The 27,571-nt window shown below is 38.5% G+C and overlaps 4 protein-coding genes across 5 annotated transcripts; 3 read left to right on the forward strand and 1 right to left on the reverse strand.

Annotated features, from left to right (window-relative positions):
* Nucleotides 1-7,821: 7,821 nt before the first annotated feature.
* On the forward strand, nucleotides 7,822-12,034 carry LOC119995134 (mucin-2-like). Its single transcript, XM_038841532.1, has 5 exons — nucleotides 7,822-8,226; nucleotides 8,593-8,698; nucleotides 9,612-9,717; nucleotides 9,972-10,955; nucleotides 11,493-12,034. The coding sequence occupies exons 1-5, from the start codon at nucleotides 8,037-8,039 to the stop codon at nucleotides 11,862-11,864; spliced, it is 1,758 nt and encodes a 585-aa protein (XP_038697460.1). The 5' UTR covers nucleotides 7,822-8,036; the 3' UTR covers nucleotides 11,865-12,034.
* A 1,091-nt stretch (nucleotides 12,035-13,125) lies between these two features.
* Nucleotides 13,126-17,032, forward strand: LOC119992546 (probable inactive receptor kinase At5g58300). The gene is made up of 3 exons (XM_038839291.1): nucleotides 13,126-13,503; nucleotides 14,665-16,015; nucleotides 16,164-17,032. The coding sequence occupies exons 2-3, from the start codon at nucleotides 14,740-14,742 to the stop codon at nucleotides 16,787-16,789; spliced, it is 1,902 nt and encodes a 633-aa protein (XP_038695219.1). The 5' UTR covers nucleotides 13,126-13,503; nucleotides 14,665-14,739; the 3' UTR covers nucleotides 16,790-17,032.
* Nucleotides 16,895-21,182, reverse strand: LOC119992554 (thyroid receptor-interacting protein 11-like). Of its 2 annotated transcripts, none has more exons than XM_038839313.1 (12): nucleotides 21,014-21,182; nucleotides 20,374-20,679; nucleotides 20,221-20,265; nucleotides 20,018-20,068; nucleotides 19,862-19,924; nucleotides 19,643-19,705; nucleotides 19,272-19,334; nucleotides 19,040-19,102; nucleotides 18,578-18,637; nucleotides 18,199-18,339; nucleotides 17,648-17,743; nucleotides 16,895-17,498 (listed from the first exon to the last, which is right to left on the reverse strand). In XM_038839313.1, the coding sequence occupies exons 2-12, from the start codon at nucleotides 20,587-20,589 to the stop codon at nucleotides 17,058-17,060; spliced, it is 1,302 nt and encodes a 433-aa protein (XP_038695241.1). In that variant the 5' UTR covers nucleotides 20,590-20,679; nucleotides 21,014-21,182; the 3' UTR covers nucleotides 16,895-17,057. The 2 variants fall into 2 exon arrangements, with proteins under 2 accessions (XP_038695241.1, XP_038695231.1); XM_038839303.1 differs by having other exon boundaries at nucleotides 20,006-20,068.
* A 1,423-nt stretch (nucleotides 21,183-22,605) lies between these two features.
* On the forward strand, nucleotides 22,606-26,898 carry LOC119995068 (thioredoxin H-type-like). Its single transcript, XM_038841433.1, has 5 exons — nucleotides 22,606-22,786; nucleotides 23,851-23,928; nucleotides 25,044-25,166; nucleotides 25,883-26,005; nucleotides 26,366-26,898. The coding sequence occupies exons 2-5, from the start codon at nucleotides 23,908-23,910 to the stop codon at nucleotides 26,516-26,518; spliced, it is 420 nt and encodes a 139-aa protein (XP_038697361.1). The 5' UTR covers nucleotides 22,606-22,786; nucleotides 23,851-23,907; the 3' UTR covers nucleotides 26,519-26,898.
* The last annotated feature ends 673 nt before the right edge of the window (nucleotides 26,899-27,571 follow it).

A 27,571-nucleotide genomic window follows, 5' to 3' on the forward strand; every position in this document is an offset into this window, starting at 1 on the left:
TCACAAAGTTAGTCCTAACTGGATTACCCAATTAAGAATTCGATATTCACCTCTCACATAGCTATGAAGCCTGATTTCATCAATAATCTTAGCGAGAAATTTTGTCCATGGAGTGTGATCGATGATGATATCATATGTTGGATTATCAAACGTTCAAAGATTCTCTCTGAAACAATTCATCTAAGAAAAGACATGCAAAACTATCCAGCTTGCATTGATTATGCATTTATTTCATGAATGTATATACTCGAACCATATAATTTCATACAAACCAGAGTCATGAAGGGAGATTAACCAGGTTCATATATTCTCCATACGTGTCAATATCTGGATAAAAGGTAACGTGGGAAGCTGGGGCAGACGTAGTATAATTGAAGCCATGGCCATCGACTGTGCGGTTCAGAGCTCCTCAACGTGAATGCTGGGTCCTTTTTAGATGACATCAACTTTTCTTCTACGTGGGACAACGACTTGCTAAACTAGCAAGTTTTTCACAAGGCCCACAAAGGGCAAGTCCACACTCCACACACAAAATCCTCCAAATGGTCCTCCTTCCGCATAGGAATAGAACCCATAACCTCATGGTTGTTCTATGCGAGTTTGGGCTAACCCATGATTCCTTATATATCCTCTTTATTTGGCTGCTCATGGGCTCAATTGATCCGAATGGTCCCTTTTTTTTTTGTGGCGGGGAGTAATAAGGAAGCCAAGTGGTTTTGCTATAATTCTATCTTATCGAGTAACATCTCCATCTTTATATTGTTAAGTACAATGATTGAGTCGATCTATGATCGAGTTGGCTGAAGATGAATTATTTTAGTCGGATATACAAATTCGGGTCCGCAATATCTTCTCTTCACATACCAAATAGGGATAGCCCAGGGAAGGAAATTCTAGGACCAGCATTGAGTTGGAATCCCTCTAGTGCTAGAAGGTGTGCTTCATTTTTTAATTTGGCCGTAGCTTCAAAACGCAGAGTGATATTTGCTTCAAATCATAAGTGTTATCATGTAATTACTACATGTATACTGGGGGGTCAGCAATATCGGCTTAGAAAGGTGTCTTTTTCATGGGGCTCAATTGCTCATGTGATGTTGGATTATTTTGGTTGCTTGAATGTTTGTTTTCTCTGGAATCATCACATGCATGTGGCGGGACTCAGTATGTAGACCCACGAGTCTCCCATGCACTCATCCTCTTCCCTCTCCCACTACGATCATGTTTGGACTGTAGCATCCGGCTTGACTGGGCCGGGTTACAAGTCTTTGCTATGTCAAACTTGGAGATAATGGGCAAACTACCGAGTGACAAAGAAACTCACGGGACATTTGGTTGGTGTTTTGAAGGGGAAATGAGGGTGAGATGAGGGTAGAGTTAGTATATTTTCTTGTTTGGTTGAGTTTTGGAGGGTTGAATTTCAAACTCATTCTATTCTCTATTCTCTCTTATAGAGAATAAAGCCTATCAAAAATGGTGAGAATGACTATTTTCCAGGAGAATGAGTTTTGATGTGTAAAAGTTTTTCTACCTTTCTTATACAATGTTTTGTTTTTTTAAAAAGAAAATTATTAAAATTGTACTTTTAATATTCGGACAATTGGCAGTAAGAGCACTTTAGACAACTTAATTGTAAAAAGGTCATGGACATTTTTAAAATTGTAAAAAAGTGCAATTTAAGGGTAATTTGGTCATCTGACTTAAGATATTTTTTAGTTTATACCTATAATACCCTCCTCTTTCTTCTTCTTCTTCTTCTGGTTCTGATCTGGTTCTTCGTTGTCTTCTTCTCCGTTTTTGGCCGAGTTTCTCCTCTCTTCCTCTCCTTCTTCGTCGTTGCTCAATCTGGACTGCGTCGAGTTGCTCTGCTTCGTTTTTGACAGATCTGGACTATGCTTCGTTGTTCAATCTGGGTTGTGCTTTGTTTTTTTGCAGATCTGGACTCTGGTTCGTTTTTTGCAGAGATGTATCGCTATAGTATCACTATAGTATCACCAACACCAAAAAACCACTAAAATGATGAAACTAGTATGCATACTTCATCTTCCTAACTACTTTTCCTTTCTTGATTTTCTTTTCTTGGTTACCTCTCTTGTTCGTTTTGAAAAAAACATTTACAAGTGTAGAGATGTATCACTATAGTATCACGAACACAAAAAATTCATTAAAATGATACAATTGAACCAATATGCATACTTCTTATTGCTAATTACTTTTCCTTTCTTGGTTTTCTTTTATTGGTTTGTACATCTCTTGCTCGTTTTGGAAAAACATTTACAGCTGCAGAGATGTATCACTATAGTATCACGAACATCAAAAATCCACTAAAATGACATAATTGAACCAGAAAGACATGTAATGCTATCAAATTTACATTCTAACATTTATATCATCATTTTATGAGCCAAAAATATAAATTGAACACTAAATTGGATCTTCTATTTAAAAGTATCACTATTGTATCACAATTCGTGGAGAGACAAAATCAAAGTTGAGGTTATTTTGGTAAAAGATAATCCCCAGTGTACTTTTTTAAAAGGATGTTTTAGTGATTGCACTTTTTTACAATTAACTATAATCTAGTGTACCGGCCTCCAAAAGTCCCTTTAATATTTTCACACTTATACTCACTCCTTATTTTATACCAAACATGATCATACTCACCTTATAGTATTATCACATCCATCTCGCACTCATATTCTTCTCATCTCATGCTCATCTCACATAATTATGAACTAATGTCCCGTCAATGTTTAGGAGGGATGGCCTGTTATAGTTTTGTGGGGGAAAATTTTTGTGGGTTCACTTGAAGGATTTTTGCTTGTTCCGTATTTTTCCTTTTATGATTGAAATCTGCTTTTTTATGTGTTTTCTTCTTATATGTACGTCTTGTGACCATTGGGCAATAGTTTTGTATTGGTTTTTTATTTCTTTTTTTATCTAATACAACTGGGTCCAAGATCCTTTTTCAAAAAAAAAAAAATAACATGCAAGCTCTGGCATTGATGCTCTCATATCATCTTTCCAAATCCAAACCCAAACCCAAACCCAAACCCATGGAATTGGAACAATTTTTCATCTGTCACACTTCATTATACAAATTTAGATTACCTAAAAAAATGGTCTTTAGACATTAAATTAAACCCAAATCAACCTCTTGAATTTAATTAATTCACAAAAGGAATTCAAGTCAGGACAACTGTATTTGTCTGACAATATTCTTGTAAATGGGTGGTTGCAACGTCTCCCAAAACCACCACAAGAAATGGTGTACAAGAAGAATAAACAAAACAAAAGCGCTTTCGGGTCTGGCTCTTCCTTTCCTGACCACCTACTATATTAACTTATTTAAGTATTGAACTATTGATGAATTTTAATTGTCAAAGCAATGCAAGTTTAGTTTCATGTGTGAGGGTGGTTGAGCTATAAAAGAGACCCACCATCTTTTCTGGCTAAACCATAACCATTCATTAACTGAAGGGCCAATCCTAGTTTGGCCCATAAATCTAAATCGTTTTTCGTTCAAGTCTCGTTTTAATAACCACTAAATGAACTGTTTTGGAGCTGTTTACAGAGTGCTTCATCAAGGCTATCACATGGATAATTGCATCATTCAATGCAATTATTAAACTGATCTCAATTTCAGAGATCTAGGTTTTAGGTAGGTGGCATCATATTAGAGGTGGATGGTGGAAAACCACTAGATTTGATTAAAGAAATCATATTAGTTGATTGAAAGATAAAGTGGGGTGTAGTAGAAGAAAATGGGTGTTTTGTTTGGCTTAATTGTAACTTAAGTACTAAAAAAACATGATTTTCATCAATTTGTCCTGTCCCGAGGTGAAAATTTTATGTGCGTGTAAAGTCATATTGAATGTCTAAAAGAATAAATTTGTATTGGGCAAAAATACACATTTCGTCCCTGAACTATACCTCGGGTTTCAATTTCGTCCCTAAACTTTTTTTGGGCCTAAAATCGTCCTCAAACTATCCAACCGTATCAGTTTCGTCCCTGAAGTCTGATTGACAACTGAAAAAGCCAACGTGGCGCCTAGTTGGCATACCGGAAAAATCCCAAGTGGCAAACTTTGTTAACTCACAACATTTTGTCCTTAAACTATCAAAATGTAACACTTTTGGTCCTTCAACTATAAAAAAACATAAACAAATTATCCACATCCATACACAAATCATACTAACAACTTGATTAGAATATCCAAAATCAGAATCAGAAGGCAACAATATCAAGGTTCAATACATATCCATTACAAAACATAGGAACATTACAAGATCATCCAAATATCAAGCTTCCAAAAGACAATACTAAATATTACAAGATCATCCAAAGATTAAGGTTCCAAAAGACAATACTAAACATTACAAGATGCATATCACTCATTTGTTGGCAGACTCTTGGGTGTCTGTGGCCGTAGTAGACCCTGATGCCTGAAAAATGATAGCATAACAGAAGATGGCCAACGTATTACATTTGCATGAGATTAAGAGTTAATACTAAAACAAAGATGTTAAACCTGTTTTGTTGTGGAAGGGTCCATGGTTCTAGGTCCATAGTATTTTGTTGTCCTCAAATGAGGCCTAAACACTGGTTGTTTTGGTGCAGCTGATGGCCTCACAGTAGGAGGAATGGATCCACATGCCCTTAGGTTACTACCATCACCAAATGGTTGAGCAAGACCTGCTGCTACCCTAGCTAATGGCCCTAGTCCTCTAACATAGCCAGATGGCCTCATAGATGCAGGCACAGAAGGCCTTACAGATGAAGGAATTGATGGCCTAACAGAAGGCCTTACAGATGAAGTAATTGATGACGTAACAGAAGGCCTTACAGTTGACCTCACAGTAGAAGAAGTTTCCCTAGACTGTGGTCCAATACCTCCAACCTCAATAGTGCTTGATGTACCCTCTTGACTACTCTGACCATCACTGCCAATCTGTGCATGATAAGTCCTTGCATTGTGCTTCTGTCCACCGCATTTGCTGCAACTCATCTTCACACCTGCTTTAGAAGCTTTACCATGTGCTGGTTCACCTGCCTCTTTTCTTCTTTTTTTCTTAGGTCTGCCTGCAGTTTTTTGCACAGTTGGTGGCAAGATATCATCATGGTTTGTCTTAGGCCATCTCCCTGGACCTTCTGTGGGATATATGATGAAAGAGTAACATTTGTCATATGCCTCCCTCTTGAAACATTCAGGCACAAACTCTTCAATTTTTCTTCTCCTACTATAGATACAACTTATTGCATGCCTGCATGGGATGCCTGTCAACTCCCATTTCCTACAACTGCAGTGGTAATCAGCCAAATCAACAACAAACTTATTCTGCATGCATATCACTTCAAATTTCAGATCACCAGCCCACCTTGGTAGCCACTTACCAGCCTCTTTATGCTCCTTCTCTAATTTTTTGCTAATCCTAGGAAGGATATTCCCTTGGTACCTATTAATCTTAATCCTATTCTCAGCCCATTTAGTCATGAAATAACCCCTAATCTCATCAAGCATTGTAGCAATAGGTTTCTCCCTAAATGGCAAAATATTGGAATTGAAAGTTTCTGTCATATTGTTCAACAAAGTGTCACACTTAGCATACCCACTGAAATGAGACTTACTCCACAAACGAGCATCAAGTGAGTATAGCTCTGCAGCTACGGCAGGATTGAGATTTTCAATCTCTTTCATTGCTCTCTCCCATGCCTCCACATATGTGGCAGATGCAGCTTTCCACAGTAGCTCCTTTAACTGGAGTCCAGGGTACCTCTTACTTATGTTGCTGTAAAGATGGCGTACACAGAATCGATGCTCGTGTTGTGATTCTAATGATTGCAATACATTGACCAAACCCTATTGTGTCAAAACAAAACACAGTTAGTAATTCACAATATAGTAGAAATTAAAACAAGTTAGTAATCTTTGCAATTAGAAAACAACGTACCTTCTGCCTGTCACTCATGAATGTCAGCTTCCCTTTAGCTCCAATGTCCTCCAACAGCCTATTAACGAACCAATCCCATGTATCTGTGTTCTCATTTCTCACAACTGCTATTGCTATTGGCAGTCTACCATCATTAGGGTCCTTCCCAACAGCTGACAGAATTTGACCACCATAAATTCCCTTCAGGAAGCAACCATCCAAACCAACAATTGGCCTACAAGCTGCTAAAAAAGCTTTTTTACACCCATCAAGGCACATGTATAATTTGTCAAACTTAGGTTGCATATTCCTCTCAGGTGCAGGATTATCCACAAAAGCAAATTCTGGTGGTCTATCAACATGAACACCACAGGAGCTGCCAGGATTTGATCTCTGAATCTCTGCACAGAAGTCATTCAACCTCTTATATTGTTCTGCATAGCTTCCATGGACTACCTCTAAGGCTTTCTTCCTTGCTCTTGAGGCCAAAGTTTTGCTGATATCAATTGTGTACTTGTCCCTAACCTTCTGCATTATCTCTGCTAGCTTCATCTTTGGGTTTCTTCGCATTTTATCAACCACACGATTGGCAAGCCATTTCGAATTCAACAAATTGTTCCCACTTGTCCTCTCACAAACATGTTCATTGTAAACTGTCTTCAACTCCCATGTATCAGCACCCTTGAGCTTTGAACAAAACAATAGAAACTTGCAACCTTCTGCACAACCAACTCTTGCCCTAATGTTGTCAAACTTAATCCACTTCAAAGACCAGCTACCTTGAATGCCATAAGTAGCCACTGCATCTTTGAAAACATCCATACTTGGAAATCTAATACCCGGATGCCACTTAAAGCTATCCATATGCTTCACTGCCTTGAACACAGGATGAGCATCCTTTGCCTCCCCCTCTTCTTCAGTTGAACCATCAACTGTGTCAAGTGAATCAGAAGCATACTCTGCATTACTGAACACAGCTTCATCATTAGGCATAACAAACATAAACTCTTCATTCCTGCCCATAACACCCTCATCACCCTCAACCCCAACATCAGTGTACCTGAGAAACATATCATCATCCAAGTCATCATCCTCACTATCATCAAATCGCACATTCATGACACTGTCATCACTATCACTACTTTCATCACCACTTTCACTCTGCACTTCATCATCATCTTCTTGCGATACAGAAGGGGCTTTGGACCTACATGCACGTGTCTTCACCATTTGAGGATGCCTACAATTTCGACATAGCTTGAAATCAATGGTAGAAGAAACCCTAAAATCAATGGCTGTCAAAAACTACCTCATTTCTCAATGATTGCGAAACCCATACCAAAATCAAAAGCTACAACCTATTTCGCAATGGAAACACATACCTGACAACGATTGCAGCTCCTGTGCCTTCCTTCCAGCTCGTGCCCCTTCCTTCCTGCAGCTTCGTAGGTTTGTGAAGAACCGAAACAACGAAAGATTCGAGAGTTATGGTTTCTTATTATACCCTAATGCTTACTTGGATGCCACCATGTAAAAAAAGTCCAGATGGCTTGCTTGCTGTAAAAAATATGACACGTGGTGAGCCATGTATGTTTTTTGTGTCGCCGGAATGAAATTGAGGACAAACGGGACACGATTGGATAGTTTGAGGACGATTTTAGGACCAAAAAAAGTTTAGGGACGAAATTGAAACCCGAGGTATAGTTTAGGGACGAAATGTGTATATTTTTGCCATTTGTATTATGTGTTCTTCCTTTCTTCCCTTAAAACAAAAAATCCTCAATTATTTATTAAAATTTATTATTCATTATAGTATTTCAGGAGAAAAAAATTATAATAAATAATTTTAACTGACTGTAATATTTGCCTAAGTACAGATCTTGAGAAGAAAAACAGGGTGAGACCCAGATCTGTAATTCTCTCTCTTATCATTTGTTACGTAAAACATAAATAACCTTGATGACTTCACTGCCTCGTTCCCTTTGCATCTACTGCACTCCCTCCTCCTTCTGGTGCAGTAGATCCATAATCCATTCCCGTTCTCTTGGTACATTCTGGCGTGCGCAGAGATTGTGTGCTAAGCGAATGCTATAGTGACCAAGAACACCATGTATAGGAGTAGCCTTAGGGAGTCCATGGGCGGCGGGAGGAATGTTCCGGCGACGGGATCGAAGCAGCACCGGCGAGGTCAAAGTTTGAATTTCCCTTCCAAGGGCAAGGACTCAGACGAGAACCTCGATCTCTTCTCTAAGAATCTCCGTAGCCTCTCCGTTGCCTCCTCCGATGAATCGTCTGATGGTATCAATTTCCCTCTATTTTCTTCTGATTCGTTATTAATTTGAACTCCGGCATTGAATGCCCTGTTGAATACCCTTAACTTTCTCTGTTTGTTCATTGAATCGCGGTAGAGGATACTTTCGTCATTTCAAGTGATTTCTGTTAGATTTGATGTATCTATAATTTATCTTCTCCTCCATGCTTGATTTTGTCGGCTTATAGTGTGTAGTTTTCTGATTATCCGGAAGAAAATATTTGAAAGTCGGAAGTATTGCAAAAAATCGACAGGGAAACGGCGTCGTTTTGTTGAATTTCAAAGTTTCTCTGTCAGTGTGAGATACGAAAGTCCTCTTGATTTGATAAGATTGTATTATGACCTGATTGCAGTTTCGGTTAAATTGGGGAGGCTCTCGGTAGGATCAGCTAAATTGGCAAGAAGTGGTATAGATGATATTTTGTCATCAGCTGAGGAAGGAAAACACGATTATGACTGGTGAGTATTCAGTTCAAGCGGTCACTTCTCTGGAATCTTGTTTTATTTTCTAATCTGAAATTATTATTGCTTGTTTTCCATTTTTTACTGCCATGAAGCCGGCATCATCATCCTCTGAATTGAGTGGTGAGATTTGTTTTGATGAAAGGGATCTAGATAGTAACTTTTATTTATGAAATGTCCATCTTTTATATATTTAATTGTCTTGTAAAGCATAACTATTTGGTATTGCTTATGAAACACTGCTGTGCAATCAAGATAAAGAAAAAAAAAGGCCAATATAGTAATAATAAGATGCCCCAATGACAGTTTTCTTAGATTTTCGTTGAAAGGTTAGATTGTAATATTTTATTTACAATTAGTGAATTTGATGAAAACTTACATAAGTTAAGAGGATATATATGATTTAAGTTTGTCAATATTGGCACACTATCAGAATGAAACCATCTCTCCATAGGTTCCAAGGAAGAAAGGATCATTTGCTAAATGTGCACAATCAGTTTTCCTTTTGTTTTATTTGTAATTGCTACCTTTCCATTGATCGTGTTCTTAAATTGTTTCCTTTTTCCTTACTTCTCTTTGTCCCTCTCATCCAAACACCACTACATGTGTTTGAGGTAAATATAGAGACAATAAGTTAGGATCCTTGAGAAACAAATTCTAGCCGGTCTGCTTCTCTAACAATAGATTGCAATATGTAAAACAAAATTCTGGAATCTACTTGAAAAGGAGGAGTAAGAAGAACTCAAGTTCTATATACCTTTTCTGTCAAATATCCTCTCTCAAAAAATAATTTATAGACAAATCTTTTGGCTTTCCTACCGTGGTAAATGGTGATTAGCAGTTAAGTTGTGAACTTGAGTTCCATTCAGTTATTATTCGCTTTCTTACCTTTCCTTTTCAATGTCATCAGGCTTCTCACTCCTCCTGGAACACCTCAATGCGAGGCTCAATCAAATGTAGTGGCTCCAAGAAGCAGTGCCATGTCTAGATCTGTCTCAACAACAAAGGCTTCAAGGGTAGCTACCTTACTTAGCTAGAATCTCTGCTGATGTTTCGATCCAAATTTTAGGTCGTTTTCTTCTATTCCTAACAAAATTCCTTCAGTCATGAAGGCTGAGATAGTAGCATCATTCCAGAAGAAGAAGAATTTCTCTCTGCTGCCAGAGAATTTTAAATGGAAGTTTATAGTCAAGAATTAATGGCTTGCGATTAAACTGATTTTTAAGTCTAAAAATTTGATTAATGTCTCAATCCTCTCTCTCTGTTTCAGCTTTCTGTTTCACAGTCAGAGAGCAAGGATTCTACACAACCAGCTAGAAGTAGTTCAGTTACTCGCCCTTCCGTCTCTACTTCACAATTCAATTCCTATTCCTCGAACAGATCTCCTAACATCCTAAATACGAGCTCAGCTTCAGTCTCATCGTACATTAGACCATCTTCTCCAATTACCCGCTCTCCCTCAACCGCGAGACCATCTTCTCCAATTACCCGCTCTCCCTCAGCAGCTAGACCATCTTCTCCAATTACTCGCTCTCCCTCAACAGCTAGACCATCAACCCCATCTGCTCGCTCAACTCCTTCACGTTCATCAACTCCTTCGAGAATTCGTGCACCGCCCACCACCTCTTCATTGGACAAGACTCGTCCATCAGCCAACTCAAGGCCATCGACTCCAAGTTCCAGGCCTCATATACCAGCAAACTTGAATTCTGCTGCTAGATCAAATTCTCGTCCATCAACTCCTACTCGCCGGAACCCAGCTCCTCCTCTGTCTCATGCTGCAGGTTCTTCGGCTGGACGTGTTCTTTCAAATGGACGCAATCCTGCACCATCATCTAGACCAAGCTCTCCAGGCCCACGAGTCCAGCCCTATCAACAGCCAGTTGTTCCTCCTGATTTCCCTCTGGACACACCACCAAACCTTAGAACAACTTTGCCAGACAGGCCGCTCTCTGCTGGTAGATCACGGCCTGCTGTCACTGTGAAGGGGAGTCCTGACCCTATGGGTCCTGCCAATATGGCAAGAAGACATTCTTCACCTATTGTCACGAGGGGAAGACTTATCGAGCCCCCTGGAAGGGGTCGAGTGCAATCTAATGGGCATGTTGCACCTATGCCTGAGCCTCAAAAGGCCTTACATACTTCTGAGTTACCAATGCGAAAACCTGTGAAGTCTTCAACCACGACATCAGATGGCACTGGATTTGGGAGGACAATTTCTAAGAAATCGCTGGATATGGCTATCAGACATATGGTATGCATATTTTTCCTTGAAGTTACAAATGATTATCTTATACATGGGATTTAAAACCTTTCTGCTTGGATGTTACAGTTATAATTTTGAACATGCATGGTTTCCTGAATAGTTTGAAAGGCTTGTTCTTTCAAATGCACTATTGAGAGTAAAGGATCAAATAGAGAGAGATGTTGGTATATCATATTTTGTTGATTTTAATTTATAATACTATCATAATCACCATATAAATGATGATAATTAATTGATTATCAGTATCGCAATCTCATTTCAAGTACATATTTAAATTTTAAGAATCTGAAAGATGAAGTGACAGCTACAGGGTAAGATTGTCATGTGAGAAGTTCATTCCTGGTAAAATTTTTGTTCTTGTTTCAATAACAGAGCCAACACCACTAGGGGTATTCTACTTTCTGTTAACAGATGGAAACTTTGTTTATTATAATAGTTTTGCCATTGTATCCTTTTGATGCTGCTATATAATGGCTGGAATATAAAGTTGCGATATGATCTTTTTTTCTGCTCTCTTATTTATAGGATATAAGAAATGGCAGTGGGGGTGTACGGTCACTATCAGGAACCACACTGTTTCCTCAGAGCATTCGACCTGCTTCATCTAAAACCCAGTCTGCTCGTTCTTTGGAATCCAGCAACTACAATGGAAGCATGGAAAACGGAGACATCTCAGATAATGGGAGCCATATTAGTAGGCATTCAGGGTATGGAAACAACGGAAGATACTCTGCGAAATTGAGTGAAGTGGACATCTATGAGAGCTCTCGTTATGATGCGATACTGTTTAAAGAGGACTCTAAAAACACCAGTTGGCTGCATAGTGTTGATGATGACCAAGCATCAGTCTTTGACCATGGATTTGAACCTCTGCCTGAACCTTTTGACACGTTATAACATCTGTGGAGAGGAGGATTTGTTTCCCTGTTACTGTGTTTGTTAAATTATTTTTTCTCATAATTATTTAATCATTTGAGAAATGAAATGTATTGTTGGTTTTATCACCAAGAACCAAATGAATTGAAGAGCAAATGCATATCTTGTGCAGGGAACTGCTTTTATTACCATATTGTGGTGTTTTTATGTGTTCGGATTCTGGAGAGTTGATTGGCATAGCAAAGCATCTAAGCACTCCAATCATGTATGGTCAAAACTTTAATATGGGCACAAATGTGGACTCTATATGGGCCCAAAACGAAGGTTTGTATGAAGCCCATAACTATCAATGAAATCCTTAATAAAATGTTAGTCCAATGAAATAGAATAAGAAATCGACCCTCTTTCGATAATAGACTACATGTTTTTTGTATTAAAATTTTTCTATGAGGTTGCTTCATGGGTTATACCCACCAATCATGTAGCACCCCGACGGGGCCACAAGTTTTTACAGTGTCAAATTTTGTGGTATTGGATGAGCTATCGAGTGACGACTGACGAAGAGACTCAGTGCTCCAAAATTCCAAATCACACATCGCCCAAGAAAAGTAATAAAGTGCATGATATAAAATGTCAAATATCCTAACCTAATGAACACATTTTTTTGGGTCAAAAGACTCATGAGAACAAATCTATGCGGGTAGTATGAGTTGATCCAAAGATCAAAGCGAACAATATTCACTAAACCCATGAAGGAAGGGACTATTACAAATTATGTTGCACACAATTAATTAAGCCGTCCACAACAACCAACATCATGAAATAATGCAGTGGTTCCAACGACTTATCATATCATTAACATTTAATCACAAAATTTGACAACTTTAAGGTACATCAAAGTCGGAATTAGATTAGACCAAACTCCTAATTGGTGCAGCAGGTGAGGCATCTCTCACAGAGAATAGTCTCTTGTCCACATACCATGGCGTGGCGTGGTAATGTAAACATGATTGATGCTTCAAATCTTTAATAATTTTGTTGGAAAAAATTATCCAACTAAACAAAAGTAAATATATAAAAAAAAAAAAACAAAAGACTACAACAAAAGAAATTGCACCCAACATCTTACACCGAGTCATTAATTAAGGTAATAAAGATGTGTCTATCATCCTTATCATCGAGGTTCGAATTTTCCTCTCCGTTATGAAAAAAAGAAAAAGAAATGATACCTACCCGACATGGCCAAAGGGCCAAAACCAACCATCTTTACATTGTTGTTTTTTCCCTAAAAAAGAATGTAATAAATTAATAATATTCAAGGTATCCAGTGTGGCCTAACAACTATGCGCACTTAGGTGACTCTCGCTGCGAAGACGGAGCAGAAGGCGCATCACCCGGGAGTCATCGAGATCTGCAACGTTCAAACGCTGCGTTTGCTTCACGGAGAAGCTCAACCCCCCTGGAATCTACACCAACAACAATGCTGCTGCTCTTACTTTTCTTCTTTTAGTCTGCGTGTTGTTGAAGACACGCCGTTAAAGTAAGAAAAAAGATTTATACTTCAGCCCTCTCTAAATTTCCTTAATTTCTCCGCTCAGGCTTCAGCCTTAATGACAGTTCTTATGCTTCACCAAAATCCACATTCTTCCATCTTTATATGGTATGTGTGTTTCTCTCTTTTTTGTACTTCAGATATGGTTTTAATTGCCTCAAATTCTCTGGATTTTCATGGGTTTTGGTTGTTTTTTTCATGAGTTGCAATTTCAACTTGTTTGGTTGTTGTGAAAGTTGAGGGCAATGCACGAAATAAGCTCTGTTGAGCTGAGACTTTGTCCAAGCCTTTTGTCTTTGGTGACCCATTTGGTTGCAGAAGAAAATAAGTGAAAACTTGAGAGTCAATACTGTAGTAATTCCTGTTTTCTTTGAATTCAGTGAAAATTTGAGAAGAAAGATTCCCCCTGCATCTTTTGCGTAAATTTGCAGATTCTCTCTTATAATTGGACTAATTTGAGCTCAATGCTTGTATTTTCGGGGGGAGAAAAAGTTTATTTCGCATGAAATGTCATATTCTTTAGTGATATATTAGGTAGATTTAAGCAGTGCTTTTGATGAATAGAGGAAATCCTTAACACTAAGATCAATTACAGAGCTTCTGTCTTCTAACTGGTTCTATCTTCTTGAATCTGCTAATTTAGCTGATTCTTAACAATTCAGTGTATTTAGGGCTTACGCTTCTGCTCTTCGCTTTTCTTTTATCACAATCGGAAATCCTTCATAATCATGTATACCTGCTCGTCACTTACTTTCATTTCTTCTCATACTTCAGTTGTCAACTACTTTCATGGCATCCGGTAGAAGTAACATGTAAGAAAAGAAAGAGGCTGAAAAAGGCCTTGCTTTATTAGGGTTTGAATTGCCTGCTTTAATCATCTTCTTTTCATCTTTAACACAAAATGGATGTGCTTTTCTTTTTTTTCCTTTTAGTGCCTTTGCTTTAGATAATGCATATCACTTTAGATGCTTTCTGCATGCTTTAAGTTCTGGGTATATATTCCCAAGAAATATTTTGATACAGGTTTGGCCTGGAATACCTACTTCGAAATTTGAATGAGAGTAAAAGATTACTCTTTCTTTTCTTTCTGGGTATAAATTTATATTCGATATGTCTTCCTTTTTATACTAGTCTAGTTTGAGAATTTAGGTTTGATCTGAACAAATGCATTTACGTTTAGGGGAAAATGATGTTGTGATGTTCTGATCACTGACACTGATTTTTCATTTTTGCAAACTAATACTATGAAGCATTCTCACTTTTTGCCAGGGAATGAGGAGAACTGCTGAGATTACACTCTTGTTGTGAAGTCATATGCATAGGAGCTTACATTAACAGCATCCTATGAAGCGGACTTCCTTCATCCTGGCATTACTATTCCTCTTGCTCCTATTTTTCTTTTCACAAGCGACTGCCAACCTACAATCAGACAAACAAGCTCTTCTTGACTTCGCTGCTCTGGTCCCTCATGGACGAAAAATCAACTGGAACCCTTCAAAACCAGTCTGCACTTCTTGGATTGGCGTCACTTGCAACAATAATGGCTCTCGTGTGCTTGCCGTCCACCTGCCTGGAGTTGGACTGTATGGTCCAATTCCGGCCAATACACTTGGGAAGTTGGATGCCCTTATGATTCTCAGCCTGCGGTCCAATTTCCTCAATGGGAACCTTCCATCAGACGTACTCTCCCTTCCATCCCTCCAGTATGTTTATCTTCAACATAACAACTTCTCAGGTGCAATACCTTCGTCTCTATCCCCCCAATTGAACTTGCTTGATTTCTCCTTCAACTCCTTGACTGGCAGGATTCCAGCCACAATTCAAAATTTAACACTACTCTCTACTTTGAGCCTACAAAACAATGCCCTCACAGGATCAATACCTAATCTCCCAGCACTCCAAGGTTTGAATCTTAGTAACAACAACCTAGATGGCCTGATTCCACTTGCTCTGCAGAAGTTTTCTGCCTCCTCCTTTCAAGGGAATACTATGCTTTGTGGGCCTCCATTGAACCCGTGCTCCACTGTCAGCCCATCACCTTCTCCTTCCCCTGCTTATTTACCTCCCTCTCCTCTCATCCCGGCAAAACCAAGAAATGGCTCCAAGAAGAAACTAAGTACAGGAGTTATCATTGGCATTGCAGTTGGGGGTTCTGCTGCACTGCTTTTCCTATTTCTTATGTTGTTTGTTTTCTGTTTGAAGAAAAAGGAGAACGGAGGTAATGGTGAAATGAAAGGGAAAGTTGGAAGGAGTGAGAAGCCTAAGGAGGATTTTGGAAGTGGGGTGCAAGAGGCTGAGAAGAATAAGTTGGTGTTCTTTGAAGGTTGTTCCTCTAATTTTGATCTTGAGGATTTACTAAGAGCTTCAGCAGAAGTGCTGGGAAAGGGAAGCTATGGTACAACCTACAAGGCCATTCTGGAGGAGGGATCGGCCGTGGCTGTCAAGAGGTTGAAAGAAGTGGCTGTAGGAAAAAGAGAGTTCGAGCAGCAAATGGAGACCGTGGGGAGGGTAGGACAGAACCCAAATGTCATCCCTCTCCGTGCTTATTATTACTCCAAGGATGAGAAACTCCTGGTTTATGACTACATAACAGCTGGCAGCTTGTCTGCACTATTGCATGGTGAGCTTTATATACTAACCTCCAATTCTTGTTCTTTCAACTGAACCAGTTCATACTTTTACATGCACTGCATAGTTTCTGAATATGGGGGAGATGTATTTAAGCTTGGCATTTGTTTCTGAAGACGATTTGACTTGCAATGATACAGGAAACAGGGAACCTGGACAAAGTCTTGACTGGGAATCCAGAGTTAAGATTTCCCTTGGTGCCGCAAGAGGCATAGCCCACATCCATTCTGTTGGTGGGGGGAAATTCTTCCATGGGAATATCAAGTCTTCCAATATCCTCCTCACACAGGATCTTCATGGCCGAATCTCAGATGTTGGCTTAGCTCCTCTGATGAGTTACCCTACTGTCCCATTTAGGGGTGCAGGCTACCGAGCTCCAGAGGTGATTGAAACCCGGAAATTTACCCAGAAGTCTGATGTCTACAGTTATGGGGTTCTACTTCTTGAGATGCTGACTGGTAAGGCGCCAGTCCAATCAGCAGGGCATGAGGATGTGGTTGATCTTCCAAGGTGGGTTCAGTCCGTTGTTCGAGAGGAATGGACTGCTGAGGTTTTTGACGTTGAGCTAATGCGACACCAAAACATCGAAGAAGAGTTGGTACAAATGCTACAGATAGCAATGGCCTGCGTGGCTAGGGTGCCAGACATGAGACCTACAATGGAAGAAGTACTTAAAATGATCGAGGACATTTGCCCATCTGAATCCGAGAACCGGCCCTCATCAGAGGAGAACAAGTCCAAGGACTCGAATACGCAGACACCATGATCGATCCAGTCAAAACCAACATTCCATCTAAGCTAAATAAAAAAATTTGAAAGGTTCATTGTCTAAATTACCTGCTGTGATGCCATAACAAAGGACTGCAGAGCCTCTCACAAAAACTTGGGTAATTTGGAATGCAAAGGAGCAATCTGTTTTTCCAATATCTAGACTCTATCCACATGAAATAATGCATGTAAAAAATGTCAAGGGCACAATTCCCCCATTCTTCTGTAGTTTAAAACTATATGCTGTGTATGCTAAGCTAAGGTCCTCAGTTCTTGCTAACCAAGTCAGCACCACTAACGTATTTAGCAACAAAAGACATCAACCGGAAGGGAGCACCAATAAGTGGAGAATCTGAGAGTGGCACTTCTGCCTTGCCATCACTCTCCACGACCTGTGACTCCAAGTCCTGAACTTCATAATCATCCAATGGAATTTGAACTATTTCTCCAGAATCCTCAGCTTCTAAAGAGTTTGGAGTAACAGCAGCAGTATACATATTCACATTATCAATGCCAATTCTCTCGTCTTTTATTGGTACCACTTCAGTAGAGTTCAACTTCTGGTCCAAATCAGGTGTATTCATATGAGATTCAGAAATGAGACCAGCCGAGGGAGGCCAGATCTCGAGGGTTGGTTTGCTTCCAGAGGCTGAAGGATGCTCAGCAGTCAGCTTTCGTCGTTCAAGCTCAACGTACAATTCATTCACCTAAGGAACAAAGTAAACACACAGCACCATTTAATAGATAAACTCAACATCAAACTTTAAAATTCTAACGGACATCTTAAGATTGTCAGGAAGGGAGGAAAAAAAACTAGGAAATGATCTCATGATGACAAACGCTGGAGTTCTGTTACCTTCTCAACAAGATCTGCATTTTCTGTGATCAATTTCTCAACCAATGTACTTGCGGCTTCTACCTGAGCATTCAAGTCCTTATTCTCGGAAATATACTGCAAAAGGGGAAATAAGTTGTATTTTTATTCTACGAGCAACATCATAAATACAAAGAAGAAAAGTAATTATACTCTATCGGAATTTCGTATAAGAATCATCCACGTTTGAAACACGTCTTAATGCTGGAAAGTTGGATAGGGAAACGTAAGGATTACGTTGCCCCCAATTTGTATGCATGCATAAAAACCCTTTCATTTATGTGTCCTTTATGCTCGGAGGAAACCTCATGTTATACCATAGCTCCTCCTGTGAGAATGCATTTTACAAATATAGCCCCAAAAATTATTAGTTTTATGGATGGAGAAATCTGCAACAAGGAATGTTTCCCAAGTTCCCTCAAGGAGACAAGGACGCAGAAGAAACCTATGACTCATGACTTTTTCACTGGACAAACAACGGCAACACGTACTAGGACCACAACTGCAGAAACATAACTGTAAAGGAAGCAGACCTTTGAAAGTTCATTTGATGAGTGAGCAGAGGAGATGCTCCTCTCAAGGTTTTGAACCTGAAACTGCAAAGCAGATAAGTTCTCTAACAGCTGTTCCTTTTCCCGTAACAGGCTGCCCTTGAATTCTTCCAACTCCACTACCTGCCAGGCTTTGTTTTAATTTCCATATCAGAACAATACAGAGTTATGCTGCAGCATGGTTGCATCCCATACATCCAACAGAAATTTTACAACATACATGAACAAACTGACAATGGTCTCATAAAAGAATATACCAAACAAATAATGAGTAAAAGCAACTGAGAATGTATTGAAGTCTAATAAAACTGGTCATATAGAAGTCTTCATGTAGATTGCAACATTATAAGAAGCTGCATACCTGCATCCGTAGTCTTGTATTTTCACGATTCAGGTTAGCAGTTGTTTCTTTTGCTGTATTCTGTGGAAATACAGAAAAGCAAATTACACATGTATGAATGCCTTTATTTCATAATTCTCCACATACATGTACAAGAGAGCAAATAATATTGATGGCCACTGCACTAGAGCTTTAGGGCTTAAAATTTGAAAAAGAAAGAAACCAAAATAAAAGGCATAAATAACATATAGAATATGAATCTAAATTACTATATTGTTATGTTACAGTTTTAGTATCATTTTTATGCTTTGCCGCATCTACATCCATGCATCCTATCATCCTTTTCTTGATCATAAGCATGTCATCTGTAGTTAATAAAAGGCATGCATAACATATACTTTCAAGTTTACTAAATGGCCAAGACAACATTTTTCCTAATAAGGGAAGATGCATCAGTAAAACATGAGTCAGTGTCGTAACTACCTCTGTTACAATCCAGGAATCTTTCTCCCTTTCAAATTGCTTAAGTTCTTCTTCCAAGCTTACCTAAGGAACACTGTAAAAGTTATTTGACAGTTGTGGGACCACATTAGACCAAAATATTAAGCAATATTGCAACAGTATGAGTAAAGGTGAAAAAAGACATCAATATAATGCATGTATGGTCAACAAATAGCAGAAAAATATAACATGAAACAAAAGAGTTTGCAATTACCTCTTTTTGAAGCCACAGATCTTTCTCGCTCTGTAATTGTACAGCTTTCATCTGTATCTCAACCTGCAAATTATCCAGTTAGATAGTACATCCTACAAATAAACATCAAGGCAAATACATTTGCACAGAGTACTTAAGAATTGTTGTAACAAATTACAGTAATGTTTCAGAAACGATTACCCTGTGTATTATCACATTTTCTGAATGAGTATAGCTCATTATGATAAATACAAAACTCGTGAAACCCAAAAAGGTACAAATTCTAAGCAGTAAAAACAGAAGCACTAAAAAGGAAGAGAAAAAATTGCGAAAAGTAAAAGGAGAAAAAAAAAGTATTGGTTACAGCAAAAAAGATTGTAAGCGTCTAATACCTCTTTTTCTCTGTGTGAATCAGTTTCATTCTGTAATTGTTTGATCGTCTCCTCAAAGGCTGCCTGTAGCACCTCAGTGAGTAAGTTAATGCTCCAAGTAAAAGTGTAAACAAGGACACAGAGACAAAAGGGGTAATATATTTTGCATGTCCAAGTTCAAGTTTTCTAAAGTATCTTGTTTATACAATGAACAATCAGACTAGGTTAGTATTACTCTACCTCTCGTTCTATGTGTAAGCCAATTTCATTTCGTAAGTCCTGGATAGTCTCTTCCAAGGCATTCTACAAAAAACTTGGGCAACTCATATATAGTGTCATAGTAAGTATTGCACATCTAGTCTCATTTGACCAAATTCATTATACCTCCTTTCGTACATGTGAATCATTTTCATATTGTAATTGTTTGACTGTATCTTCCAAGTCAGCCTACAAAAACGAAGTGATTCACATTGGGCTGCACAACAATTACAATAAAAGAATCCAGACAATTGAGATAATTACTTAGAAGCATGTGGACTATGGAGGGCCAAAAACAAGAAAATGGGAGAGAGGGAAATTGTAAACCACAAATTCCTTACCTCCCTCTGCATCCAGAGTCGTTCCTCGGCGTCAGCTAAGATGGACTGTACAACAAATTTGGATGAAAAACCACAAAACTGTTAGTCAACTGAAAAAATGGAGAATAAAAACAGAGAGATTCATAGCTGAGACGAGTGGGTAGCAGAACTTACGCCTTCAGTCACATTAGGCTGATGCCCATTGATATTCAAATCAGTGTCAACTGCAACCCCATTTTGAGCTTCAGCTGACTCAGAAGCTTGGATGTGATCACTTTTCCCATTATTCACATGATTCTCATTCGCAGATTCTCCACTTGTAACTGCAACATCTTTGGTCTGTTTGTTTTTCTTTTTCTTATTTCTCTTCTTCTTCTTCTCATCCTCCATTTAATTCAGCTCAGAATACTAATTAATCGAAAATCCAGATCCAATAAACAGATTCTTTCACAAATCAACAATAAAGCCAACTTTCTTCGCCTGCCACCACAAGAACAAACAAAATCTTCAACTGTAACCTCACGTCATTCGATTGATAGTAAAAAAATCAGAAAACACAAGTTTAGATCCCAATCGACACCCACAACAACAAAATCAATGTCTAATCAAACAGCAAATCAAAATTAGTTTTCAAGTATCACACATTGTATCAGCACCGGAAACCCTAGCCGCAGACATACAATTACGAACGTGTTGATCCGTCAACTACGATTCAAACAACTAATGCAATCCGCAAATTTCAAATTGTACTCCCAAATAAATCATAAAAAAAGTGTAAGTATAACCAAAAGATTCAGACAGATTAGTATATTACCGCGCCAATACAGAGATTTTGCTGCGAAATTCAGTTACAGGTAGATCTCGCAAAGTTAAAAGTCCTTGTATTCAAGAGAAAAATTAGGGAAGAGAGACAAATGCCCAATAACGTCCCCGCCCAGTAACAGAGAGAGATTAACCTTCGAAATTGTATTTAGGGATTTTACTGTTTGCCCGTTTATTAGGACGTTTATCAATTCATTAAACTAATAAATCGTTTCAAGTACCTTTGACTTTGACAGGAGGTATGCAAATGCTACGGTAGTGGTCGATTGTTCCATGAGATCTCTGCACCTCTTTAGTGCCACGCTATCTACCACGATTTAGTGCGATCCATCAGAACATAACCTCTCTGCTATATGAGTGACGCGTAGCTTTTCGTTTCGAGTACCCTTGCTAATGAAGCAAATCGAACGGTTGTGCTTGATAGTGGGGTGTTTGCTCCATGAGATCTGTTCTTCTCTGGTCCACCTTAGTTTGACTTTTCGTGAAATAACAAAATTGAACCACACGATCATCCCATTTGAGCTCCATCAGAAGAAGCGCGAAATCTCGGCTTTATTTATTTCTCTTTTTAGGGCTTCGAGGCTGTGGCCCACTAGAGATTGCCACAGCCCAACCCCGTGAGGCAGTGACCACAACATTAAATGGCATGAAAGAGGAAATCTAAATGGGCTGCAAAGGGGACGGGCCCATAAAATTCCTTCGAGCTTCAACTTGATTCAACCAAATTGGAGCGTGTTCAATGTAAAGCTTAGGACTTAGGAGTGTTATGGTACTGAGTGTTGGAATCAGCCAACTGTAGAGGCCAGTCAAGTGGCTTGTTTGGTAATGCTGTGAGGTGTTGTGAGGTGTGGTGTGGTGTTGTGAGTTATAAAACTGTGGTGCTGTGAGGTGAGTTGGAACGCAAAAAGCTGTTTGGCGCATCATTTTTAAAACTGTGGTGTGGTGAGGTGTGGTGCTGTGAGGTGCGTTTGGCGTATCTAAATTACGGTTATATTAGATGACTAATAATATTAATATAAAATCACTTAATGTTTATATTGTACATTAATCTAAAATAAAATAATTGACCGAATTTGATTACGTAGGACAATTCAACATACATTGTAAGCGTTTGGGAGTGCTGTGAGGTGTGGTGAGGTGCTGTGAGGTAAAAAGCTGTGGTGCTGTGAGGTGAGTTGGAACGCAAAAACTGTTTGGCGTGTCACAAAAAACTGTGGTGCTGTGAGGTGTGTTGTAACTGAACGCAATGCAAACGCACTGCGAAACGCCCACAAGGTGAGTGCAAGTCTATTCAAGGTAGCGAGCTTGACAATGGGCCTATTCATTGGTCATGCCAAGCCCAACGAGGCTTGCTAGCCTATTCTACCTTACGGATCCATCTCTGTTAGTCCAAATGTCTCTTAAGCTAGCGTAAGTGACGTAATTGGGTCGGTGGACCTCTTTGGCCCATAAGGCCTTAGGCTGACAATTATTTGGGCCGTTAGGCTGGAGTTCTCCTAAGAACAAATTTGGCCCCTACGAAGCCACAAGAAGAACGAGTATTGGCTTATTGCTAGGTAGAGGCCAAAGAAGAATCACTTTTGATTTGTTAGGATAGTACTTATCCCGTTTGTCTTCTTACGAAAATGCTACTTTTAATGGGTTATCCCTTTTCGGGCTCAAATGGTGATTTTAGGGTTTTTATTCGGATTCATTTATTGAATGTCCTCCTCGGAATTGGAGTTCAACTACCGCATCGAATCGGCACTGGGAGCTTATTCTGAAGGTAATTGCTCAGTGTTTGCAATTATTTTTTGTTTGTCTGTAATTACTGTTTCTGCTCTGTTTCTGTCGTTCTGGATCAGCAATAGTTAGGTTATTTATTTTATCTTTACTACCTGATTCGCATTTTGAAAGCCAAATACAAGTATTTTTGCTCAATATATTAATCTGAATGAGTAGATTTGGAGTCATTTAGTCGTATGGGATGGGTTTCGATTTTGGTTAGATATCTTACCATGTATGGCAATTCTTCCTTTAATATTTTAATGCACTTCCCTTCTACGGGGAGCAACAGTTGACGGTTTTCTTTTGTTGCCTAAAATGGCTATAACAATTTCGAAATTCCGCACAAGGGACTATGCTGTAGCAATAATGTTTCTTCATTGCGATTTCAACCACAGACGCAGCCTATACGCATAGCTGCATATGTATGATCCTTCTTAGATATAGCAGCGGCAGAAGTATTGTGCACTTGATATGCTTGTTTAGTGTGTTTTTTGTTGTTGTTGTTGTTATGATATGTGTTAGGTTTCAACATTAGTATGATGGGTTGTGTGGCTACTCAAGCTGTCTGCTAACGAATTACAATATACTTCATTTTTTTCTCGTCCTTCCTCTTATTGCTATGTTCTTATTTCTTAACCTTTTCATCTGGAGTTCTCATTCTCTTGTATGTTGTACTCATTGTGATTTATAATTTAAAGTCTCCATACTATGTTTCGGTGTTTGTTGTGGACTTACTTAGTCTTGGCGTACTCCTGAGACAAATGCAGAACCTTTTAGTTTCAAAATGTTTCTGAGTTTTATCGATATCTCTCTCTCATGGGAACCATTCAAAGACAGCTGGGATGCTCTAAACCTGCCCCTGTAAAAAATTGTGGAAAGAATGAAGTATGCTATCTATTTGTTTCTGATTGTTAGATGGTGGAGGTATATTTTGGGTTTACTCTGTGACTGCTTCTTCCTTCTTCTTTTTTTTTTTCCCCTTTTTAATGCACTTGATCTTTTCTCCTTTTGTTGAAACTCTTGGCTCTTGTTTGATCAATTTTCCTGATCTTTGACTTTCAGGTAACTTGTCCATTACTGCTGCTAGCCTGCTAGGTTGGAATTTGCGTTTCTGACATCATGGGAGCTTGCTTGACGAAGGTAAATCATTGATCTCTTCTGATTTTAATGTTTAACCCTGTGCAGACTGCAGAGTTATTTTGTTTCTTTTTCTTCTTGAATTTGTGGCTAGATTTTATGATTCAGTTCATGAATTTTCATTTCTTCATTACACTTCCCCCTTCTTTAATTGAATGGAAACATTATAAAAAAATTGTTGAAGTCATATAACAAAGATTTTAGTTTGAATTGTTTGATTCATGTTTCCTTTTCATATTTGTGTGTCTTTTTCCTTCTTCTTTTTTTTTTTACTTAATAGTGGATCAAAGCTCAGTACACGGTGATAATTATTTAGTTGAATTTGAAACTTCTGTAAGGAGTTAAGACCTAAAGCATAAGGAAATTCAGTTTTGGATGATATTTTTGGTAGAATGATATATTAGCATTAGTGGAGATGGATTGATCTAGACTTCTACCAAAGATGGATTTGGTACACAACCAAAGTAGCCCCTTCATTTCCATAGTCTTCCAAATCCAAGAAGTGGGATTTGGTACTTAGTTTAAAACATAACAACTACGCGTGTCACCCGCTTATGATTTTTCTTTGTTGTTTTAGTGTTTGTCATAGATAAGCATCTCCTCTTTAGAAGTATAGCTGTATTGCATATCCTTTTTGTTGGGAGGTTGTAGTTTGGGATGGTGTTCATTAACTCATCATTTGAATGCAGTGTGCTTGCATTTTAATCCACGTGTATCCTTCGTGCATTAAAATAGTTAGGAGTAGGTTTTCAGCTACCATGCACTTTCCAGCACTGAAGTTTCAACCGTCTCCATTTGGAATTGCATTAATTCTTTATTAGTGCTCTGAGTTTGCGTTTTCAAACTCCATTTTCTCTTCTGGTAACCTTACAATAGAAACCGATTTATCTTGCAATTCTAACATTGACAGCAGTAATCTCTATAATTAGTGAGAAAATGTAACTGGATTATCTTTAGTGGTACTGTATCCTTTTCAAAATATATTTTACTGCTGCTGTAATTACATGTGTTTAGTGCATTAAAATTGTTTTCAATTTTGATCTTGTAACTGGATTTTCAATTTCTTGTCTTGAATATGTCATTGGGTGATAAATCTACTAGTTTCATGACTGCTGTAGAATCAGAATGATGGTGATGATTCTGATCACCACTTTGACTTTGCTGGTGGTAATGTGCACCTGATTACTGGAAAAGGAAGTTGGGAACAGAAGTTGTCAGAAGCAAATATAGATGGAAAAATTGTAAGTTCTTATCACTTAGCCAGATGATCATTTTTTTGGTTATTAATAAAGTTGAAATCTATCAAATCTGTAATTTATGGAGTGATCTTGTTTTGTGATTAGAGATGGTCCACTGAGAAAATTTCGACAAAAGCTGCCAACAGAAATATGTAAAATCATTGATTAGTTGTGGAAGTGTAAGTGCAGAACTTGGTTACATTAATTACAATTTTAAGCTAAAAGGAGCAAGTATCACATAGTCCTGAAATGAAGTTGTTAAACCTGTTCAGACAGTTGCTTTTTTGAGAATAGGGAATCTTTTTGTATCAAATCCTGGTCTTGTCGATTATATCACTGGTTGGCCCTTTCTTTTGATAAGGTGATAAAAACTAAAAAGTAGCGTACGGATTCATGAATGTAACATAAAAATATGTTGAGTCCTTGTGTCTTTGCTGCCTGCCTCAATAATTTGTACAATTGACCACTTCCTGAATCTCCCATTTCCTAATGAACCCCTTCTCTTCCCCGCCCACTTTCCTTCCTTCGTTTTTAGGTTTTCCCTCTTCCACAATCATTTCCCTCATGCATTCGTAGAATTTAGGCCTGTAGCTTTTGTATTGAATTTCATAGTCTTTTACTTGGAATTGTTTTAACTTATAAATGGAAGGATAATTTTACATAGCTGATGAGTTTTCCTTTAATATCTGCACATTTACTGATGATTTGGATATTTACAGGTAATTGCGAACTTCAGTGCAACGTGGTGTGGTCCTTGTAGAATGATTGCACCATTCTACAGCGAGTTATCTGAGAAATACCCTTCTTTAATGTTCTTGGTGGTCGATGTTGACGAACTAAGTGTAAGCCTTCCAACCCCTACAGTTTTATAATATGCATCTTGTTGAGAGGGTTCAGTGGTTGAGTCCTCTCCTCTGAATCCCTCCATCCAATGTTGAACAATCAAAAAGAAAGAAAAAACTGCACCCTATTTTTTTTATTTTATTATTTCACTCAGTCAAGGTTAATGTCCGGACTGCGACCAGTTGCCTCTACCTGCATAATGGACTCGCTTGAGCATAAAAGAACATCACAAAACATTAAAAATGAAAATAAAAAGTGAAGGTGTCCAAGACAAGTAATTTACCTCATATATGTTTCTGTGTCTACAACCAAAGATGTTGAGTTTATTGATTAAATTTATGTGACCTTACATAATCCAGGATCTTAGCAGTGGATGGGAGGTCAAGGCCACTCCTACATTCTTCTTTCTTAGAGATGGCCAGCAAGTCGACAAACTTGTAGGAGCTAACAAGCCAGAACTACAGAAGAAGATAACTGCTGTGGTGGACTCAATTGGCCCTTGTCTCAAGTGACTGTGCGGTGCTTTCTGTTTCAAAGGCCAGTAGATTATCATTTGCATCGACTGTCTTGTTCTGCTTAGTTGCAATGTTTTCGCTCTGCATGTTACTGATTTGTCATGTATATATATTGTGTGGACATATTTATTGTTAGAAATTTTGGGTATTTTGAGTTCTTGACCCAGGAGCGATGAAATTGCAGTCTAATGAAAAGTGAGGTGAAAGAGCCCATGCGAGTGAAATGGGCTCCTAATCCCTCCTCGGAAGTCTCTAAAGTCCAGGGAAATACTCCCAGTCCCGACCCTCTAAGCCTTGAGATATAACCAGCTGAATTATTACTGTGTGTTGATAGACTTGTGAGTCGTCTGATGGAAAATGCTGCATGTTCTTGTTAACGATCTGTTTTGATCTTTTGCATTTGCTTCCACATGAAGAGTGTCATGGGGATATTGACTTTTGGGATGATAAGGCAAAACAGACTCCTCCTGTGGCTCTACCATCAAAACGTCCTCTTAACATTAGCATCAAACAACAGCGTAGGTGACAAAGCATCTGCTAATTGTTTGTGGCTCTTTCCATCATATACGTTTTTGGCCAACAAGTCCTAACTTTGTGTTATTTGGTGGAATCTGTTATGAGAAAAAAGAGGTGGAGGCCATCCTGTATGTTGTTGTATCAAGCTGTGTTTGCGTGTGCATTCCTTGCTTTTAAATCCGTGTGGACCTCTTAACTTTTTTCCTCCATAGCCATGCCATCGCCAGCCTAACAACTTCAATCAATTTGCTCCACTCGTTTTTGCAACATTTTTTTTTATTATTATTGGCTTAGGAAATAAATATACTGAAATTCATCTTGGGAGTTTCTTTCAAAAACAAAATTCAACAAACCACCCATAAAGAAGACAACAATTAGTCGGTGTCTTTGTCTTTTTGTGTGTGTGTAATTTTCTTGAACTCGTATGACGTCCAAATAAATGAAGAACGAACATATGTCAAAACGACAACAATTATAACGACCTAAATATAATAATAACTAAGATCAGATAACAATGTATGTAATCCTCTCTCT

This window comes from Tripterygium wilfordii, chromosome 3 (assembly GCF_013401445.1).
Source record: "Tripterygium wilfordii isolate XIE 37 chromosome 3, ASM1340144v1, whole genome shotgun sequence".
Classification (NCBI taxonomy): Eukaryota; Viridiplantae; Streptophyta; class Magnoliopsida; order Celastrales; family Celastraceae; genus Tripterygium; species Tripterygium wilfordii.